The sequence below is a fragment of the Sardina pilchardus genome, chromosome 14 (genome assembly GCF_963854185.1).
Source record: "Sardina pilchardus chromosome 14, fSarPil1.1, whole genome shotgun sequence".
Lineage (NCBI taxonomy): Eukaryota > Metazoa > Chordata > Actinopteri > Clupeiformes > Clupeidae > Sardina > Sardina pilchardus.
This window is the reverse complement of record NC_085007.1, coordinates 33768277-33788820: the sequence shown is the minus strand read 5'-3', so window position 1 is coordinate 33788820 and position 20544 is coordinate 33768277. Positions and strand designations below refer to the sequence as shown.

Here is a 20544-nt window from a genome sequence, read left to right as displayed (position 1 = left end):
TGCAGATCATAGACAGAGAAAGCATATGCTCTGAGAACAGAACACAACTGCATGTTAAAGGGATAATCCGGAGTGAAATGCACTTTAGATCAATTTTTCGGACTATTGGGAGTACATACGTTGAGTTGACACCAAAATCATGTCATTCGGATGTATTTTGAGAAAGTTCGAGCTCACCGTTTTTAGCCAAAACTCGTTAGCCTGGAGGTGACTCGGGCATGTCATTTCGCCGCTACAAAACGCTATTTTTATACCTCTTCTACTGTTCCAAACAACACTACACTTACGTGGTAGTGAGTAGAGGGTCCCTAAAGCCAAACCGAAGTATCCCCACGTCTTTATGTGGTCGGATAGAGAGTCCAGAATGAATTTAATCGAGTCAGTACCTTTCCGGAAATGTCGCTGTTGCAGCTAGCAACGTTTTCACAACACTTTACTAACATTTCCGGAAAGGTACGGACTCGATTAAATTCATTCTGGACTCTCTATCCGACCACATAAAGACGTGCGGATACTTCGGTTTGGCTTTAGGGAACCTCTACTCACTACCACGTAAGTGTAGTGTTGTTTGGAACAGTAGAAGAGGTATAAAAATAGCGTTTTGTAGCGGCGAAAGGACACGCCCCGGTCACTTCCAGGCTAACGAGTTTTGGCTAAAAACGGTGAGCGCGAACTTTCTCAAAATACATCCGAATGACATGATTTTGGTGTCAACTCAACGTATGTACTCCCAATAGTCCGAAAAATTGATCTAAAGTGCATTTCACTCCGGATTATCCCTTTAAGTGTAGCCGAGGGTCTGTCTGCAGAAACAACACGTTTTGATCATGCGTTTCAAGTGTATATCAAATTAACTCGACTGACTGAATCCCTTATATTTTTTGGCAACTGTTAAAATATTCAAAACCATGCACTGAAATATCAAAGATAGGCCTAATGGTAAGGCATGGTAGGCTACTGTTCTTCGATAAACAACCAATATTTAGATTCACTGCTCCCGTCCTCCGCTGATCAGACCGCAATTCGAATAGCCCACGGAACTACGATTAAAATATTTATGCTTTGGCTACTGTATTTCAGCGCCTACACCACCTTGAAAAATGTCTCTGCCCCCCGAGAAAGTAGGTCTGAAACCTACATATTCACCAATCCTTATGGATTACTCCACAAAGCAAAGCAAACTAACCAGCGGTGGTAATTTTCGTGGAGTTAGAATGAACTACTTGGGACACAGACCGGTAGGCCTACGTAATTTTTTTGGCGCGAGCCGAGTCCTGAGGACATGATAGAAGCCAGCGAACTAGCCTTCATTCTCCTCGGAATGAGCCATTTAAGTACGAAGCTGATAAAGTAACCTAAATATAGCCTAGACGTGCGTTTTAAACTGGTTCTGGCGGCAACGGCGCAGCAGAGTCAGAAACGCAACAAGTCCTCAACATCGTTAAGATCATATAAAATGTATGTCCCCAGCACTTATCAAACCAAGCTGTAAAATAGCGTTTTTGTCCCCTGAAAACTAAACCGACGCCCTTGGATAGATAGATAGCTATCCAAAGAGAAATTACAGAATTACATTCATGAGGAAATACGTCAGATTACGGAACTATTATAGAGATGCAGTCTAACTCAATAAAACTTGTTTGCATAGTGCTAATCATCCTCACTGTAGTCAAACTCTCGAATGAAACAAAGTGTTCCTGCTTGTGTTAATGGCAATTTTGAACTATGACAAATAGTTAGTTCATGCTCGTCTTTTTCGAAGTAGGCTACAGAGCCTTGCGAACATTTTCAGAGTGCCAGACTGAATTGACAAACACCCGAAAAAACAAAACAATAAAAGAGTTGTAGTGTTGCAGTCTGTAGGTGACTAGGCTCCTAGGGATTTCTGTTGGCTCCTAGGGATTTCCGAAATATACTATATGGGCTGGGCCACTAGAAGTTGCTTCCTGGCCGCCTATTGAATGAGTAGAACTGGGCTACAGTATCAATCACACCGCAGCAATGCTACAGCGGACTGTACTGCCACCTAGTGGCGGTAAGTTGTAATGCAGCTGTAATACATTTCACGCTGAACGTGAATCAGGCAAAGCGTGAGTGAAATGGCCATTCTCAAGTAACGCTTACTGTATGCATGTTCCACGCGCCTGACTCGGGCAAAGCGGCACTAGAGCTTTTGCTGTGGCTGCACCACACCTTTGAAATCAGCTACCACCTTCCATCAGAGATGCTCCATCCATCACTAGTTTTAAATTTAGGCTCAAAACACATCTCTTCACCCTAGCTTTCCCTGCCCTTTCATGATTGTTATCTGATTGATATCTGTATTCATGTATTGTCTTTTAATTGCACTGTATACAGCACTTTGGTCAGAGTAAACTGTATTTTCAATGTGTCTTATAAATACATACTTAGTACATACTTACTACAGTATATGAAAGAATACAAATTTGGTCGCAGCCTGGGGCTACATAACATTTGCACAAATGCAACCACAGGTTACAGTATAATTACACTGTAAATTGCCTTGGCGTGAAAGGGTATGGAACCTTTTTACAACATGATCTGCAAGTGACTCATTGGCTACTGGGTACCTTTGAAGGCAGACTCCAACACAGGTGCTGGTTTGGGTGCCAGCAAGATACGACGAGCATATTTGGCCAATGCCCCACTCTTCTCATTAGGGACGATGAGTTGGCGAATGAAGCGTGTGCGGTCTCTGATATCATAGTTCTGATCATACTTTCCCAGATTCAGGATGTACTGTGTCAGCAGCTTGGTCTAAATCAATAAAAAGACACATAATTTGAAGAAATAAATAATAGACAGGGGGTAATAACAACAGTACTCTCAGTAAATTGGCCCTATACAAATATTGCCTGCCCAAACTTTATTTATATGAGGGTTTCAAGCAACTAGACTAGAGTCTGATTACCTGCTTAGAGTTTGTAAGGTAGAGTTTGGCTGCCAGATTGACAATCTGTAATTTTACAATGTCCTCCTCTGTGGTGAAGCTCTTCGCCATTTTTCTCAAGACGTCCGGGGCAATCTTTGGCACATGTTCACAGTACTCACCAATGAGCCAAAGTATGCTGGCACGTGCCATGGGAACCTGTCAAGCATACAATTAATACGTTCACAATCACTTAGTAATGCTGGATTTCCTATGAGGTCTCATGAGAAATACTGTATTAGGCAAACAGTAGGTCATATGTATGACAAAAAAGAAACCTGTTCATAAAAAATGAAATAGGCTACTTATCAACTTATCAAATTCCATAGTCTATTCTCTACTTATGTGTTCTGCAGAATCTTTCAGTCAGGTTTCTTTTCATTTTGTGAAAAAGGGCATTTAATCATTGTTTAGTTTAGTTTAGTTTATTGGTTTTGTTTGACAGGGACCATGCATAGAATAACTTCTATACCAGGGTTAGCTAAATAGCTAATTTGCACCTGTAGTCCCTGGGCAGGATGTTCAAGCACAATAAAAACACAGACAGATGAAAAGACAATAGAATTAACATTACAAGTAAAAGAAAAGCTAAATGAAAAACAAAGGTCAATGATCACAAGCTTGATTGTCTTTGAGCCATGTCTTGAAAGACTTTTTAAAACCCCTAAAACTTGAAGAGTCTCTGATATGGAGTGGGATTGAGTTCCATTTTCTAGTTGCTTGATATGAAAATGCTGATTGGCCAAAAGTGGTCTTTTTGAATGTAGTGTAACAGTCACCTTGTTTAATCATGGCCTTAAAAGCTTAAGACCTATTAAGACCTATTTCTGTATACTTTGTCAGGGTTCCCGCTATTGTACCGTGGCGGCCCGCCGCACCTTCATTTCTGCCGCCACACCTTCAGAATTTTCTATGTAATCGATTATATCAACACCAAAGATACTGAGCCTTTTATCAATCGTCTCTGTCTACACATTTCTCCGCTGTCTTTGCGTCCGGGCGGAGCGCAGTTTCACTTGCATACTTGTCTGTCGACTCCCCAGCCCTTGCAACGTGAATGTGCTATTTAAGCAATAAGCCCCGAGAGGCCATGGTTTATACTGTATAATCGAACAGCTAAGGGGTGTTGTTAGGCACGACGCGAAGCGGGAGTGTAGCCTACATTGAACGTAACACATGTAGCCAATAATGTTTAAGAATTAAATACTGTAGTCCAAATGAATTATTAGAGTGCATGAAAAATGCACTCTACTGTTATCCGAATTATTCTTATTATTAGAGTGCATGAAAAATGCACTCTACTGTTATCCGAACTATTAGAGTGCATGAAAAATGCACTCTATTGTTATCCGAACTATTCTTATTAGAGTGCATGAAAAATGCACTCTACTGTTATCCGAACTATTCTTATTATTCTTCTTATTATAACTATTATTATTATTCTTCTGTGTGTTTAATGCGGCTTCAACGGTTTAACTTTGAAACTTAATTCAAACTGTGTCGCGAAGATCTTACTTAGGCCATCCGGGCTTTGTATTTTTCAACTTTTTAAGCTATTTAATTAAAACTATAAAAATGTCCCCATAGACTTAACATTGTGATTATGACATCACAATTCCGATTAGAATCCTATGCCAGTGGCCCCGGCAGTGGCGCAACTGGCTGGGGCACCTGCACCGTACGCTGGCGACCCGGGTTCGATTCCCGCCCGGTGGTCCTTTCCAGATCCCACCCCGACTCTCTCTCCCACTCACTTCCTGTCATTCTCTCTACTGTCCTGTCCAAATAAAGGCATAAAAAGCCCAAAAATAAATCTTTAAAAAAAAAAAAAAAGAATCCTATGCCAGAACTCTCTCTCTCAGGCTTTTAGAATCCTATGCCAGAACTCTCAGGCTTCTAGAATCCTACAGAACTCTCTCTCTCTCAGGCTTTAAGCATACAGTCTTGCTCTAATAAGACTACAGATCCTATTCAACTGTTCCCTGTGCCCAAAACATTTATTTCAAAATAAAAATCCTCACTACCATAATTCACTATCAAATCGTTCAACCATTTAAAGGTCTCATTCCGCGAGAAACTGTTTAATACTTGTTTTTGGTGACCCTTCCCGTTTCTCCCGTAGCTGTATATCTACAGATGGTACGGGTTGAGAATGCTCCTTTCTTTCCCGCACATCGGGAATCCCGAAGCATCGGGACTTTGCAACCGCAAGGGGGCAACATAAGACCGCCCTAATAAAATGAAGGTTCGGCTCATACCGGAAAACACGGAAAAACCCGAAGACACCGCGCTGGTGACAAGCGGAGAAAAGAGACATCACGCTCGGCATGTCAGATTGCAGTTTCAGAGTTTTCGAATGTTTTACAGCCTACCTCACAGGTGGCTCTCTCACTCGACATAGCCTATAACTCAGAGATGCCAGAGCAACGTTTTGGTCAATGGAGAGGGAGAGAAATGCTCCGCATATCCGTCTCATTTAATCCGTCTCATTTAATCATTAAAATGAAGGTGATGACTGGCGAAATTATAATCAAACGACGTTTCAATAAACCATTGTTGAAATTAATGAAAATGGTTTTAGAAGCCTTCAATTCAACCTGAAAGACTCGATAGGCAACCTTAGATTAATTCATTAATTCATTACGGTTACAAGACCACATTTCCATGAATAGGCTATTATTGTTACTATTACTAAAATAATTCACTTTTAATCAATTCAACTATTTAAACTACTCAACTACTTAACTGTTTGGCTATTCCAACTTTCAGTTTTCATCAACTATGACTTCATCCAACTGTTTCTACTGCCTGAAACTAAATTCACTACTAATTAATTCCACTATTTAAACTATACTCAACTATTTAACTGTTAGGCTATTCCAACTGTCAGTTTGCATCAACTATGACTCCCTCCAACTGTTTCTACTGCCTGAAACTGTTTAAAAAATAAAAGTCTTCACTAAAATAATTCACTATTTATTAATTAAACTATTTTAAACTACTCATCTATTTAAACTGCTCAACTATCAACTGTTCAACTATTAAGCGTTTGGCTATTCCAACTGTCCATTTTCATCAACTATGACTCCCTCTAACTGTTTCTACTGCCTGAAACTAAATTCACTATTAATTAATTCAACTATTTAAACTACTCAACTATTTAACTGTTTGGCTATTCCAACTGTCAGTTTGCATCAACTATGACTCCCTCCAACTGTTTCTACTGCATGAAACTGTTTCTTTATGAAAGTCCTTACTACAATTATTCACAATTAAAGAATTAAACATTTAAAGAGGAACAATGCAAGATTGGCGATTTCATCTCTGGTTTCGGTTTCGTTTTTCGTTTTCGCTCATTTTATGCTTGCATATTTCTCTGCAGAGCTTCCCCGACAGCTTTAGCATGTATACATGTATTTATATATATATAGGCTATACATAAATATATAAATTGCAAGCGTGGTTCTTCTTGTTCCTACGCGTCTCTGACTTCCAGATGTAAACAGCACACGATCGTTCATCAGAAAGTTGCAAGGTTGTAATAGCGGATAGGGACACTAGGGGCGGGAGGAAATGTGACTGCTTTCGATAAAACTGGTCAGTCAAGCAAAACAACGATTTCTAAGCGATTTTATGACTATGAAAAAGTTGCATAGGGTCTCTTTAAACTGCTCAATTAAATCAACTGTTCAGCCATTTTAACTGCCAGTTGTCTTCAACTATGACTCCCACCAACTATTTCCTCTGCCCACAACTGTTTCAAAATAAGTCATCAGTGTCATAATTCCGTATTTAATAATGTAACTATTTAAACTATGCAACTATTTAACTCTTTAGCCATTCCGAATTACAGTTGTCATCAGCTATGTATCCCACCAACAGTTTCCTCCGCCCACAACTGTTTCAAAATAAAAGTCCTCACACAATAATTCTCTATTAAATAGCTCAACTATTTGAACTACTCAACTGTTTAACTTTTTGCTCATTCATACTGTTAATTGTAATCCACTATGAGTCCCTTCAACCTTTTCTCTACTTCACCTCTATCTTTGTCTCAATTTTCATGCACTCATAATTCCCTGGAATTGCTTTCTCTAGTTTTTATTGTTACGACTAGGACATTCTAGCTCTTGCGAGGCTACAGCACTGAAGCGCCAAATGCGTCTCCAGCGTGTAAACAATCTATTTCGTTATCGTTATCAGAAGCTATAGATAGCCTACGTCTTTCACTGTAATGCTTCTATTTCACGCATTTGCCTTTAGCAAAAGCCCCAGCAAGCAGTGGAGTGTCAATCGGGATTCGTTATTTGTAAAAGTTATTTACTTCAACTGTTATTTACTTCGACTGGACTGTGCGATAACAGCCATTCCTCTAACTTGTTTTTCAAAAAACCCAGAAAAATAAAATGCTCTGAGCCATCCTGCAAGCTTTGCCATTACTATTTTTAGCTATTCCTCTAAATTATATTTAACTTCAATAAAATGTGTTCTTGTATAGGCTACAGTATGGTGTGAGATTTATATGTTCAGGGGGTTGGGGTCAGGGGTCACTCTGGGGTCGGGGATGTTGGTTGGTTGGTTTAGTCTCCCTCACTGTCTTGTAAACTTCCTAGCTCTGCAGGTTATGCTTGTTACAGGTATTTTAAGACTAGGTTTATTCATTTATTTGGTACTGTCACTATTTTAGGGTGTTCTTTGTAAATTTTCAACTCAAATACCCCGTACCCTCCTTTTGGGGTCGGGGTCCCTGAGACGTGGTCCTGCACCTTCAAAGACATCCTAGGGGAAACACTGTTGTGTAGCAGATTTACATCAAGATCCTCAGCAGCTTTATGAGTATGAAGACTGGCACAAAATGATTTTTAAGTACAATAACATAAACATAATAACAATAATTACTGTAGTCAAAACATATATCATATCATATATTATCATTTGTTTTTAGTGATCACAATCAATCAACTAATCAAATATGTAGAGATGTTATCTTACCGTAATGTTGTCAAATAGTTTGGCCATATGTTTGATGATATCACTGTGTTGTGTGGGCTGTGTCTGTAAAAGCTTCTTAATCACCACCACACTCTCTGCCACCACTGTTTCTGCAGGAGGACAAACACATTGGTGTATGATTTCATTATTATCTATTCAACAATCAATAGACTAGACTGTTGAAACCACACTATCCCATCCTTGTTCATTAATCAAGCAAAATGAAATTGTGTGGTACTGTATGTTATTAAACAGACCTTGCCTAAAATGTTATGTTTATACAGCAAATTGGTATAGTTTTATACTACTTAGTCATTTGGCGATAGATAGAGGCGATAGATAGATAGATAGAAACAGATAGAAAGCTAGATGACTATTAATCCCCATAGGGAAATTAGATCATCAGACCCAAGATCTCATATATTCTTCGTTACAGACCAGAGACAGAGCAAAAGCACTGGAGGGCTTTCACATGTGCAAAGCTGAAAGCACAGAGCAGGCTATGGAAGTGCTGATGACATCCAGCTGGAAAAAGAGGGCAAAGGTATCCCCTGATGCCCTGCTCATGCTGAAACATATATTTTGCCATGAAACCCCTGTCCAGGCTACCAAAGACATAAATCATGGTTTCTCAGGGGAAAAAAAGGTGCGTTCGATCGGTATAAGCATGATCGCTATGGTTATCTTCCTTTGACAGATTCTAAACAAAATCAGAAATCAAATCAAATCAAAACAAATAAAAAATTAAAGACTCCCTTGGGATGTAATTTTAACAGACTGACAGCTCTCATTTTTGTTCTAGTCAAATAACAGTAACTAAAATGGGGCAAGGTGTTCTTATTTCACAGCAAAAAAGTACCCTCTTTAATGGAGCTGGGAGCAATAGCGACACAGAAGGAAATGAAATTACCATGGCGTCATTGATGCGGGACACACAGTAATAACAATCTTAAAAATAGAAGAAATCAAAGGGAGTTTCTTTCTGATTCCTGGTATGTGGCTGTTTGTGCTAAATGCCAATTTAAATCCATGAGAAAGTGTTCATTAATAAAGGAGATAGAATACTCATCTTTTCGAATTAACGAACACACCTGTTACGAATAATAATGTAATGCAGTCTAGTTGTGAAAATTACACTAACTGCTTGTTAGCACTGAGGTACTTTTAAAAACGATCGGCTTGTTCAAAACACACAACCAATCTGCAATACTTTCACGTACATTTTTGGCATCGCCTCAGCTTGCTTGAAACCTCAACGAAGGTGATACCAAAAATTGTGCCAGTTACCAATTACTGCTAATAGAAAACCAAAAAAAGCAAGTAGTCAGGGTGAGTTGAACAGATACTAGGCAGTGGGAAACTGATGCGGAAGCTCTCAAGGAACGAGGACAGAAATATATTTTTAAAAATCAATACGGTTCCCGAGACATGAGCAAAAATGTAAATGTGTTTACACGATAACAACCATTTAGCTTGACTGAACTACACTAGATTGAACTACACTGTTCATATAAAAATCAAGCAATACAGTCATTAGAAATTTAACTTAGTGTCACATCTAGACCACTGAAGCAAAAATATTAAGACATATTTTAAGTCCCTCACCATCTCTATTGGACAAGAGTAGCACCAAGCCATTGAGACAGGTATCTGTCACCTCCATGATGTTGGTGGCACAGCGACCAATCGCCTGAACAGTAGCTGCAGCAAACACTTTATCCTGACTCTTCACATATGTCTGAAAAAAAAGTGCAGGTGATGTAGTGAAGCTACTCCTTTTTGTTGATGATGTCAATAAAGCAAATCAACTGCCCTAATGGCCCAAAAAATGGCAGGTAGCCTTACCATTTCTTAGGCCACATCATTTCAGTATGCATGGTTGAAAGACGTACAGTAAGCGTTCATGCATGAATTCAGTAATGTTTTCAAAGTACAGCATAATTTTCTTGCACATTGTTATTGAAAAGAGGTAATAGAGCACACATATTCATTTCCATAGACAAATATACATATTTTGAAGGTCTAATACCTTTTTGAAAACATGCTCAACCAATCGGCTGTAAAGGGTCACTACTGCGTGAATGAACTGTCATTTTAAACATTTAGATGATAGAGATTTGAGATTAACCTCCATAGTTGTCTGTCTAATGTCCAGAAAATGCTAATTTAAGCAACTAAGTGCAATTCTAAAAGATTAGTGCATACAAACACACACATTTCATACAGTATATCCATTATTAGTGTGCTTGCAAAAGCACACTATTGTTCTCCGTGCGTTTCATATACTACTTATTTATCTTAAGTCAAACTTTTGTCTCCCTATCTTGTCCTAGGGATTTAGAGCTAGAGACGCCGTTCCACCTCTCACGCGTCGGTCCTGATGCGAGGATGGTGGCTTGTATACAGCTTTTTGATACGCCTTGTCGTTCTCCCGTTATTCCAGTTTTTCCGGTCGATTTTTTCCCATAGGAATGAATGGAAAAGTGATTTTTGAGCGCTGATGCCCACACATTTTTCCACCTGTAGCCCAAACCGTAAGACATAAAGTCATGAAATTTGGTACGCTGATAGAAGAGACTACCCTGATTGACACCACCAGGTTTCATGCTCTCCGCTCTCACGCCCTAGCGCCACCAACTGGTCAAAGTTGGAAAACACGTTAATGCCCGTAACGTTTGATCCGTATGGCCGATTTTGATAAAACTTATACCGTTGGAATCCTCTGACTCAGCCGATTCCAACGCACCATGTGACGTAATTTTCCGCCATGATGGATTTTCCACCATTTTGAATTTTGTCCAAAATCAAAGTAAAGCGACTTTGGCCGCATAGTTCATCCGATCGTCATGAAACTTGGCACGCGTGATCTACAGACCAAGGCGGATCAAATGCCTTGATTTCGCCTTCATACGTCCAAGCGTTCGCCTGTGACGACCAATTAAATTCAGCGAGCGAAGCCACCAAACAGGAAGTGTGCCTATCTTGGCAATGCTGTGACGTATGAAAGCCATATTTGGTGGGATGACTTGAGACCCCATCCAAAGCACCCTCAATAAATTTGGTGTTATTTGGTCTGTCGATGGCTCTATAATTAGCAAAAACGTGTGTGTTTGTGAATGTATGCTATTATTCGGAATAGCTCATCTTAAATTGCTTAGGTCATGCAGAAATGACATTTCAGAGTGATTTAAGATACAATGTTGATATTTAAAAAAAAAAATCAAATCAAGGCCATTCTTGTAAAATATATTGGTGCAATTCTCACAGCACTATGGAGTTCTGCCATGTCCTGGCATACATTCCCTAGCGTATGATAGTAGCCTCACAGCTTACAATTTATCATTGGATGTCGGAGATGGTCCGCAACGGTACAATGTGGATAGTCCTACTGAGTGTCTCATCCTGAGACTTGTTAGATCTAAGCAATGCCATGGCCCCTAAGGACAAGTACGGACTTACACGCTGTTAAATGTTGTGGGTGTTCATTTGGTATATATACTAGACAATTACACGATGTTTCATACTGACGGTGTGTTTTGGATGATTTGTATTGACCTGAGCATTCTGGGTGAACTTCACTCCCAACGTCGGCGAAATACCGGAAGTAGAGCGGTCGCCCTGTCTGCAGTGTGCTTGAGGCAAGGAGGATTTTAATTAGAATGTAATCGCAGTTACACTTTCAACATAAAGTGTGTATATTTAGACTTCAAATTTCGGAATTTGAGAGGTCTAGTTATGAGGGTAGGCTAAACTAACTGCAGTTCAAATAGTTGGTTTTAACTTTACCAAGGCTGTTTTAATACTGAATTGCAACTGCTGTTATGAAGACAGTTTGGAGCCTGGCAGACGTGAAGGCAGTGAAAGGTAATTAAATGCATGCCTGGGAAGCCAATGTTGTTAACTGTAAATTTAATACGGACCGAGTGGTACGTTTTGCTGATGTCGTTTCGCAACTCATCGAGCTAGCAATTGCTGTCAAGCATCAGGCAGTGCATAGATAGATAATATTATGACACTTTTTTACAGTCAGTGAAGCACCGAGTGAAAGTCAACGTTTGCTTTATATCCAGTGACAGTGGTGCTGATGTCGTTTGAATAAGTACAGTAAACTTAGTCAGAAGATCTAAAAAATATTTGCAATTATTGCTAGCTATGGTCTATGTGCCATCAAGTTGAAGTAGGCTGGTCATGTCTAAAGCGTGATTATTTTCAATAACTACTCCTCCTGATTGATTGTCATTGACACCGTCAGCGTGATTATTTAGATATTAATTTAACATGACAACAAAGCGAGTCAAACTATAAATAGCCTACAAGTCTGTTTATTGAATGAAAGTATCGTTATGATTCCCATGCCTCAGAGCCTTAGCGCTCTGGCTAGCGCGGTAGGCAGGCGAGCGTAGTCAACGTTCCCGTGCTGTGGGCGGAAGAGAGGACACAATTCGCAGTGAACGACATAGTGAGATTGTTAGTTGATATTAGTAGGCTAATTGTTAATTGCTTAACGTTGCCTACATTTAGCTATGGGGAAGGAAAGGTGATATTGCAGCCTGGCGATATTGTAAGCTATTTGTCTATTTCATTTGCTTTTGGCAGCTAAATGGAACGTTATGGAAAATGCCAACATCGAACAACCAAACTCAGGCGAACAGCTTCTTATTGCGAGTGAAAACCATAGACATGGTGAAAACTAAATGGCATTGTATAGCATTAGTTTTTGGCATGGGAACATTTAGACTGTCTTTCAATTCATTGGCTAGATGATACAAAGATGTTTCAAGAAGTTAGTGAGGAGCAGGAGAGAGAGAGACTGATGCTGCGGTGGTCTGCGTGATTGAGGTCAGTAAAGGTCTATGAACGATGTTAAAGATGATTAAACGTTGCAAATGTCACATAAGCCGAATGGGAACCGGGGGAAAAGTTTCAAAACGTTGTGGCCGCTGAACTTGGCTTTTGCAACAGGCTTTTGGCTGAGTTCGTTTTATTTTGTATGATGGTTGTGTCAGAATCAGAAATGTCACCTTATCGCAAAGTGTGTAGCCTAATTAGATTAGCCAACAGTGTAGGCTACTAGGCTGTGTAGACAACATGCACAGCAATATGTGTAGCCTATGTAGAGACAACATGCACAGCATTCAACTCAGTTGATTGGCATAGGCTAATAACAATGAAAAGGCGAAAAGAAAGTAATCTCCATATTTATATGCATGTTATCAAAGTTGGATAAAAACACAAAACAAATAGTGATGATCCATGTGTAGGCTATAGGCCTATGCATCTCAAACTCAACCCAGGCATTCCCGACCCCTCCTAAGGAATTGTCTTATTCATGCCCTTTATGCCCTTATTTCATATAATTCTGGCCAACTTGTTGCTCTTACTGTGTAGGCTTAGCCTAAAACCTACATTAAATAGTCGGGATGTAAAAAACAGGCATAGGCTACCTTATGCATTTATTTTAGTAATAGTAGGCCTACCCCATTCCCAACATCATCTAGAAATGTTGGTTCTGATAAATGTTTGTAGGAACGATGAAAAAAACGATGTAGGAACGATTATTTATTTTTTTTGCGCGAGCGAAATGGTAAACTTTTAAGAAATCATCATCCACATCATAGTATGATGCTGTGTGGGGTTATGGACTTGACAGTTTTGCATGGAATTGCCCATACAGTATATACATACAGTATACATATTTAAGCAATATAGCACGAGTGGGAGTGGGTTGTTGCTAGATATTCCCACGGGTGTTGTTCGGCCGTAGCCTCGAGGCCCGAGGCCGAGTGGCGCAGGCAACTACATCCGTGGGAATATCCAGCAACAACCCACGATCACAAGTGCTATATTGCTTTTATACAACAATTCTACCACTTGTTTTTTGCGCTAATTTCCCATTATAATGTAAATCGCTAAAACTGTCTTGTTTGTAGAACTAACTTCTCTCCGCCACAAAGTTCTATTACTTGCAGGACAAACTGCCGTTACTAGTTCTAAATGGATGGTTGCTATGGCCAAAGGCCAGTCGTTAGTTCTAAAAGCACGTTGCTATGGCCAAAAGCCAGTCGTTAGTTCTATCTCTCCCGTTGTCAAGCAATGCAGAATATAGCCTAATAAACGTTAGCTCGCATTGCGTCTGGTTAGGACATGCTTTTAGCTTTGAAACATCACTATTTTACTTAGCCTACATGCCATCCAACTAGCTAATATCCACCTCCGTCATATTCTATGTTCTGAGTATCTGTATTTCAGCTTGGATGCAATGTGACAGTTCGTTTTACACTTGACAATTTGACATTGTATCGCGGAGTGATTTATTATTAGCTGTGAAAAGTCAGAGTGGATTATCGTGGGATATTTCAACTCATGGAACGTCTCTCGGCCAATCAGAAACAAAGAAACAGCTTCATAGAACCCAATTGTTGTATAATAAGATTTGACACATTGCAGTTTTTTAATGCTGGGGTTATTTATAAATCAAAGAATTGTGGGTAGATGTGGGTGAACTGTGCAACATGCAGTTTGTGGACAAGAGGCAGACGTAACAGACAGATATTTGTGTTTGAAGGGGTGGTGTGTCTGTGTGTGTGTAAGTGTGTGTGTGTGTGTGTGTGTGTGTGTGTGTGTGTGTGTGTGTGTTTATGTGAAAGTCTTCGTTGCTAGTCAACTCAGCGACATGCAGTTTGTGGACAAGAGGCAGATGTAACGGACTGACGTTTCTGTTTGAAAGAGTTGTTTGTGTGTGTGTGTGTGTGTGTGTGTGTGTGTGTGTGTGTGTGTGTGTCTTTGTTGCCGGTGTACAGTATTTCTGAATATGAATGCTGTCTGGACAGGAAATGGCATAGCTTTTATCACATGCAACCAATCCAAAATCGATTTCATATTCAGAAACGTTAACCAGTAACAGCCTGGTTGCTTTGACTTATCAAAACCAAATTTTATCCTATTACATCATTTGAACAGGTGAGTCGTCCTGTTTATTTTACCATCCATTTGAGGCTATAACACATTGCAACTTATTTAACAGTGAGTAAACTGCGGATGTTCCCGCATAACAGGATAGCTATACTCCTAACATTACTCGTATTTGTTCTAGAAACATGCCTAGTTCTAGCCTGGATGCCAGACCGAAGTTTAGCCCCGCCTCCATTCTTTTTCGGCAGGGAACTTCGGTCTGGCACTGCTCCGTTCAGCTGCTACTATTCGAGATACACTTCGGCTCGGACCAATCACATTTCACAGGGCGGGCTTTACGTGATGATTGACATATGAACAGCAGTGACGTTCACGGCTGCATGCGTCCTCGTTCAACGAGTTGGTAGTGAGACCATGTTCGCTTAGGTTGATTTTGATTGCAACAGAAACGCTATGGCTATGAATGCATAATTTGTTCATGCAGTTTGGCCTTTCGTTTATCTTAGCTATTGAAACGGAGGTTTTATCACGGATTCGCACAACTATTTCTGAACACTTAGACCAACGAGGATGTGTGGGAAAACTTCAGTTTCACTTTCACCCAGTTAAAACAGCATGTTTGGGTGATGTTGTTCCCGTTTGTTTAAAAATGTCTGTTTGCTCGTTGGGTTAACGACACACTTCCCCAGCTGTTCATTGCATACAGTTTGAAGGAATTATTTTTAAAAACGAAGGAGGATGTTTTCCATAGCCTACCCTGCTACATATTTCTGTCTTAGATTTCGCAGATACTGACAGCCAATAACTTGTTCTGTTTGGTTTGGTCTATCCAATGAGTGCAGAGCTATCCCCCCCGCACTGTATCGGTTGAATCACGCCCCATAATCGCAGCTGAATGGAGCAGTTTCAGACTCATATTCTGATAAGAATTGAGTATGACGTCGTCAGGCTAGCCTAGTTCCTTAGGCTCCCTCCTTCCTTCAGTGGTTACGTGTTTCATGCTAGCTACACGTGAACAACTCATACTTAATTCAACACAAGGTCTACAGACCTTAGAGGTGTACATGTCATTTTCATACATCAAAGCGTTCGCCCGTGACAGCCAATCAAATTCGATGGTGAAGCGTCCAAACAGGAAGTGAGGTCAAATCTCGGAAACGCTGTGAGGTATCGAGACCATATTTGGCGGGATGATTTTGGACACCATCCAAAGTAGCCTCAGTAAATGTGTTGTAATTTGGCCACTAGGGGGCGCCGCAATTAGCAAAAATGCATTTTGGCTCATATCTCTTTACGTCTTTGGGATGACATCTACATTTTTACATTGGAGGTGCTCTGGGACATACCACTGATAAACCTAGGCAACTCGTCAGGTCAGTGTAAGAATTCGGCAATCGAGGGCAACGTCGCCAAACTCGAAGCAGCTTCGCGTCTTGGCCAAACTTTGGCGCTTTGACCTGAGGGCGAGCTGTCGCGTATCCTGCCGGGGCGCTCTCGCGGCGCGTCGGAGCAAGCACACTTCGCACTTTCCCACCGGGAAATGCATTCTAGTTGAGATATAGCATTCGCAAAATGGGCCTTTCATGGTTACAGTGACCTTAAACCTTGACTTATACCACTAAAATCTTATCAGATCATTGTTGAGTCTACATAAACATTCATACTAAATGTAAAGTATGCACCTTGAGCCGTCTTGAGGTATCTCATTCACAAGCATTGGACGTATGTTTACATACAATGACCTTGAGTTTTGACCTTCAAAATCACGTCAGTCCTACTTCAAGTCCAAGTAAACATTAGTACTAAATTTGAAGCATGTGCCTAAAGGTATTATTGAGATACAGTGCTTAATGTAGTCAAGTAGGATAATCCAATGCTAAATTCTGCCACCCTTAAAGAGACATTGTGTCAAATTTCCAATGGTTTGTTACCAAAATCAACATTTCCCATTCATAAATGTGGCCGCATTCATGTGTAATTACCACTACCACCAATTCGAAGCATTCCTATTGGCTCAGAAGTCCTCATTTGAATATTCATAGCTCAGACCCGACCCTGCATTTGCGTGCGCCATGTTGAAATACGGATGGGCGCTACGGACATATGCGAAATACTACAGCTCCGTCTTTGACTTCTGAATGCAGAGACCATATCTCGGATCTATCCATTTCCTACATTCCGCGATGTAAGTTATGAACCCGTTTTCTACAAGCCACCTGGCTATCTAACATTCTAACACTGAAATTGTATTTTCCAACTAAACAAATAAAATAACCTTGATCGAGATCTGTCACTGTCTCAGCAATGCCCTTTAGTTTAGTTTACATAGCCACGTAAAAGGCTTTCTAGACCCACAGACAGTTGATAAACTAACCTACTGTAACAGAATGGTATTATACTGTAGTGAATGTATTATATCCCCTCGGGGCTTTCCGTAGAGAAAAGATATATTCCTGTTCTCGCGGTAGAGAGCGCTATTGCTGTTAAGGGTGATGTGATGAGATTGTGAAGTAAACTGTTCTCCTCAATAAGTCTTGGCTGGCGAATTATTACAATATATGAACAAGTGCTAAAGCTCGGTTACATTAGCTAATAGCTAGCTAGCTCGTTTAACAGGCTAAATGAAATGGTTTATTGTGTCCGAAACAGGCTTGTGCAAAATTCAGAATTGAATTGAGAATGACTCCTAAATTCCAATTCAATTCTTGAGTTTGAATTGAATTTGAATTGAGGTCAAAAACAGGATGCAGAATTACAATTCGAATTTGAATTAAGGGAAGTAGAATTGAAATTCAATGAAATTCAAATCAATTCATATACATAATATAAGGGTACGCTGCAAATTATTTGATTCTTATCAAGATAAAAAAAATAGATTAGAAGTGTTAGATCATTTATATTGTTTGAAGCGTGAATTTCTTACTTTACGTAAGTGTTCAACTTTACACTATCTTAAATCAAGCAATCTTTTTTTGTCTCAAATAGGCATGAAATCTTAAAATTAGGTAAATACTGTTAAAATTTTAACAGTTTTAAAATTTACATCTCTCCCTCAAATTCTCATCAAAATAAAGCTTGTTTTAAGATTAAGTGACAAGAAAATTTGACTTAATTTAAGATGACATTTAAGATATCATCTTAAAACAGCAGTTTATGCTTATAACAACTTATGTAACAAGTTTAAATATACGTAATCTAGATTTGTCACAAGCTTCGGTACTGTGGCGCAACAGGTTACAGCATTAGTACCTTGTACTCGTCCAACTACCCACGGGGACCCGGTTCGAATCTCACCTGCGGTCATATCCGAATCTCTCCCCAACTCTTTCACTCACCTACCCGCTTCCTGTCTATCTTCATTGTCCTATCTGAATAAAGGCAAAAAGTCCAGAAAATATTCTTCCAAAAAAAAAAGGAATATAATCTAAGGCTGTTTAAATTTAAGTAACCTCATTTTACAACCAGCATTTTATGCTTATATTAAGTACATTTTACTTATTTTGGGGATGTAAAAATTATATTTATAAGTAATCTTAAAAACAGCAATTTCAGCTTATGTTAAGTTTCCAAATACCTCTGTAGACATGCTTATTGCTAGATTTTTTTTTATTTATCTTAATTTCACTTGACAAGATTTTGTGAATTATCTTGCTGCATGGACAGAAAATTTCACTTGTTTTGAGTACTTTTACCTCAGATTTAGTGTTTTTATCTTGTTTTTAGACACCCTTTTTTGCAGTGTTTAACAATTAAGTTTCACAAAATGTCAGATATGATCTCAACAAACACACAATTTATAATTGAAAACAGTAATCAATTACATTTCCAATGTAATTTTCCCTGAACTGAATGTATGTGAGATTCAACACATTCTTCCTTTTATGTGACATGTGAATTTGTTTTGAATTGCCATGAATTGAATTCCACTTCCTGTCATTCCAATTCCAATTCAACTTCAACTTCCTGTGGGGTGGGGCCAATTCAATTCAAATTCCAACTCATGAATTGAATGGAGGCAAATTCTAAAATTCAGAATTGTGCACAAGCCTGGTCCGAAAGTGTGTTTTATTGGGATCCCACACAAGCAATGACAATAGAGAAGTTTCTATTTTATGTTATTTCAGGTTAGAACATACAAGTTTAACCACAGTCCTTAGCTACCTAGCAAGCAAACCTTACTAGCCCTTGCCATTAACTTTCTATGTAGGCCTACTGTGCTAGCTAGCTCGGTTAACAGGCAAAGTGAAATAATGTATTGCGTGTCCGAAAGTGAGTTTTATCGTCATCACACAAGAAAAGTTCTGTTTTGACTAGGAGACTGGAACTAGGGCCATTGTCTTGGTAGATTCGCGACGAGATGAGCTTTTCTAAAACTACCTAATGAATGCTTTGCAATGGCTTGCAAATGCTGGCAACGATATGCAACGTTTAATCATAGACAGTAAACTGTATTTAATTCACACCTCCGCAACAGTTTCGTCTCGCAGATCTTTGGTGTGAATGGGGCAATATGTTTTTGTTGTGCGATGGCTTCAGTAGTTTCGACAGGCTGCGACATAATCCCTAACCGCTAGATGGGAGAATTTCACAATGAAATGTTCTCAATCTTACACAATATCCCTTTAACAGTCATCTCAACCGTTTGGTACAGGCTCATGTAAAGACATTAGGAGATACCTGGAATTCCCTGAGGATTGTTGAAATGTTTGCCTCATTGGCCAAGTTGGTTAAAATCTCCAACTAACAAAATGGAAGAAATTAAGTCATGGTTAAAACAAAGTTTTATCAGAATAGCACTCAGTACATAACTTACACATTGCCATACAACTCACCAATGTTAAAGCTCATGGGGTGGGGGTATGGTGTGTGTTTGAGGGGTATGGCGTAATTGTGTGTGAGTGAGGTGGAGTTGGGGGGTGTAATGGTGTGTGTGTTTGAGTGTGTATGTGTGTGGGGGGGGTGTTAAGTGCAGTACACCTGTCCATAGCACTGTTCCTGTAATGCAATTATAATAGCTCTATTGCTCATTTAACCACTATCCATCTTGTGCAGCTGTTAAGAAAGTACAATGAAGTCAAGGAATTCATGTACCTTCAGTATCTTTATATGTGTGGCATCTGTAGAACGGACATAGAAACTCTTCATGTACGGCTCAAACATACTCTGTGGATAAAAGGATGCATGCAGGAAACATGACATATCCATCACTTATCACATATCAAAATAGACATTTATCTGACTTGTAAAGTACTTTTACTTTACCTTCTTCTGGATTGACATAGTGGCAATGTTCTGCAACACAATGTACTGAACTTCCCTGTTTGAAAAGAAGGAGGACACATCAGATATGTGTTTTGGCATTAGTACTTGTGTGAACTACAAAATTGGTAAATGACAAAAACAAAAACCGGCATCTTGAATAAAAAAAAAGGTGGTGTTATTTTCATGGTGCTGGGTGCAACAGTACAGGAGGCTATGCGAAGGAGATAGCAAGGGATATGGATTACCGGTGGCTCCTCAGCAATCGCACCAGTGACTTGGTAACAATGCTCACTTCATGTTTAGGGGCCAGATGCCAGTAGAGCTGGGCAACAGACATCACCACCTTAGAGAAAAGGGAAAAAGGCAAAATATAAAACAGGGCAAGATTTAAAAAAAAAAAATAACAGGAATAACAGATAACGTAACAT

General features: G+C 39.6%; 1 protein-coding gene across 1 annotated transcript in view; it reads right to left on the bottom strand.

Annotated features, from left to right (window-relative positions):
• Positions 1-20544, bottom strand: part of ap3b1a (adaptor related protein complex 3 subunit beta 1a) — a 90140-nt gene that overhangs the window by 43835 nt on the left and 25761 nt on the right. The window contains exons 9-16 of the mRNA XM_062554609.1: positions 20362-20459; positions 20117-20171; positions 19946-20017; positions 19532-19594; positions 9548-9680; positions 7943-8052; positions 2933-3109; positions 2592-2778 (exon numbers count right to left, since the gene is read on the bottom strand). Of these exons, the coding sequence (XP_062410593.1) occupies positions 2592-2778; positions 2933-3109; positions 7943-8052; positions 9548-9680; positions 19532-19594; positions 19946-20017; positions 20117-20171; positions 20362-20459 (895 nt within the window). The remainder of the gene's footprint in view (positions 1-2591; positions 2779-2932; positions 3110-7942; positions 8053-9547; positions 9681-19531; positions 19595-19945; positions 20018-20116; positions 20172-20361; positions 20460-20544) is intronic.